This window comes from Montipora foliosa, chromosome 14, assembly GCF_036669935.1.
Source record: "Montipora foliosa isolate CH-2021 chromosome 14, ASM3666993v2, whole genome shotgun sequence".
Classification (NCBI taxonomy): domain Eukaryota; kingdom Metazoa; phylum Cnidaria; class Anthozoa; order Scleractinia; family Acroporidae; genus Montipora; species Montipora foliosa.
Genome location: NC_090882.1, coordinates 19208877 through 19211095, shown reverse-complemented (window position 1 = coordinate 19211095; position 2219 = coordinate 19208877). Strand labels below are relative to the sequence as shown.

Here is a 2219-nt window from a genome sequence, read left to right as displayed (position 1 = left end):
CAGTGTTGTTTATGCGATGTTGGATTGAAGGGCATTAAACTCATTTTTGGAGGAATCAAAGTGAATTCTCTTTGTGCACGAATCCCGTGACTTGAAAGGCGCGCATGAAAGCATGAACACAGGCGCGCGAATGTATAATAGAGCGCCTGAAAAGTTATTTATGTGTTTATAAAACAGATCCTGTGGGAGTACCGGCTTGTCAAAAAGCTTCCCCTTTGATTATTTCAATTATCTGAATATGACACCCAAACGGCGACTTGCAGGAAAACGTTTCACACTCTAATGAAGATTAAGGAGTTTAATAGGACTGGGTTTGGTCGGTGAAGAGGGTTTAACAAGCAGACGACTGGAAAATAAGCAGTTTGTCCCTTCATAATGGTTTCTACCTGAATGAATTCAACTTGAAATTGGTGTCAAAAACACTTGATTCAAGTTGGTAAGCTTGCGAGTATTAAAGCGTTTCTCCTTGACTAGAATTTATTCCTTTCTGACATCCTTTCCAAAAGATTTGCCCAAGTCGACTGATCAAGTCATCCACAACAGGCTTATAAGTCGACATGCGTTAATATACTGCTAACTGTAAAAAAAAATGTTACCAAACTCAAATAGACGCGTATTGTCGCGGCTCAGATTTTTTCGAGGCTTGTTGAAACAAAAACCTAAAAAACAGCTCTTCTTGCTTTTAAAAATAAAATTGGTTGGGACAGATTTGATAGCAAACTACTTTGCTGCCAAATTTCAAACATGGAACCTGTTTCGTGGCTTATTAAATTTCGAGTACAGGTCATTGATTTTCTATAGAATTACGATGAATGCGGTCAAGATCACAGGGTACGGTAATATTCACTGTAGAAACCATGTTCTATTTTAAGCAAACCATTTCAAGTGCTATTGTGAAATTAACGCATTTTAAGTGCTTTGTTTAGCGTCCAACATCGCCGCACAAAGGTGAAATTTTGAGCTTAAATCCCTTTGGCAGGATAGCCTTCGAGATTTTACTAAACATAGGTTTACTGCTTACATACCATTTGATAATAAAGCAGTTAACGATACAGTGATCACCGGAATCATTGAAATATCGCGATCGGAAAAGGATAACAATTCAACAAAATACATAACCAGTGATCGAGTGTTTGTTCTAAAAAGCTATGGCTTAACATAAGCGGAAAGCGAATGAAACAACTGTGCGTTTGAGTGCCTCACTTGTCGTGATCATCACCAGCAGAACTGAACAGGCCATTAAGAGCGTCCCGTCGAGAAGCCATTGTAGTCGTTAATCGGAACTCAGTGTTTGCCGAAAACTTAAGTTATCTCTGTAATGATATAGTGAAATAATTCCCTCTCGAAAAAGAACACAGATTTCTCGATAATAATGTGAAGAATCCTTTGTTTGCTATATCACAAACATACAGCTTTTAAAGCAATACTCTTTAATTTAGTGTTTGAGGTTCAGCTTAGCTCAATGAATTTCAAGACTTTTATGTACACTTTAATTGTAAATAAGCCGAACTTGTGTTCAAAGAGTTTCCACGGTCAATTAAATAACTTAAAACATGCTGTTGACTTTAAATACACCTCAACAGCATTCGAACTTTTGTGATATATCATACTATAAAAGTGATTTCTGCGATTGCCACCAAAAGAGAGTCAGTTCTCTGTATTCAAGGTTTCTTATTTAAGGATGGCACTTGCCTATCGTGTGGACTTATTAAAGGCTCTCGATCTACGAGACAAATAAGCCACCAGAAGAGTTTGTTTCGGCGAAAATAACAATCTCAAATTTGGAAATTGTATACCTTCTTATTACTAGATCTTACTACACCGACGCTGTCAAAAATGGACAGCATCTGAATTGATGGTCTACACCTCTCACAAAGGCGTCCCAAGACTTCGATTTGTGTTTTTAAAGGATTTTCATTTACTGGAACTGTTAATAAAGGACTTGATTTTTATGATAAGTATCCTACTTTTTTACCAATGTATTGTCAACCGAGGCTATGCAACCTTCTTAATCTCGATATTATTTTCAGAAGTGTTGCAAGAACGTCCACTTTCGCCGCCGATGTTGACAGCTTTACCTTGCTCCTTCTCGTCTTTTTCCGATTCGCCTTTCTTCACTGTGTCATTATTGTGAGTTTTAACGTGTTTGGCCAGGTGATCACTTCGCATGAATCGTTTATTGCAGATGGGGCAAGTGAATCGTTTCTCGCCCGTGTGTG

At 37.9% G+C, this 2219-nt stretch overlaps 1 protein-coding gene across 4 annotated transcripts in view; it reads right to left on the bottom strand.

Moving 5' to 3' along the window:
• Positions 1-322: 322 nt before the first annotated feature.
• The window catches only part of LOC137984786 (transcription factor Sp9-like), a 10001-nt gene continuing 8104 nt past the window's right edge, over positions 323-2219 (bottom strand). For 3 of the 4 annotated variants that reach the window (XM_068832068.1, XM_068832067.1, XM_068832065.1), the window contains exon 2: positions 333-2219. This exon is cut by the window's right edge. In XM_068832068.1, coding sequence (XP_068688169.1) covers positions 1996-2219 — 224 coding nt within the window. In that variant the 3' untranslated portion in view covers positions 333-1995. The other variant, XM_068832069.1, reaches the window with a different exon arrangement.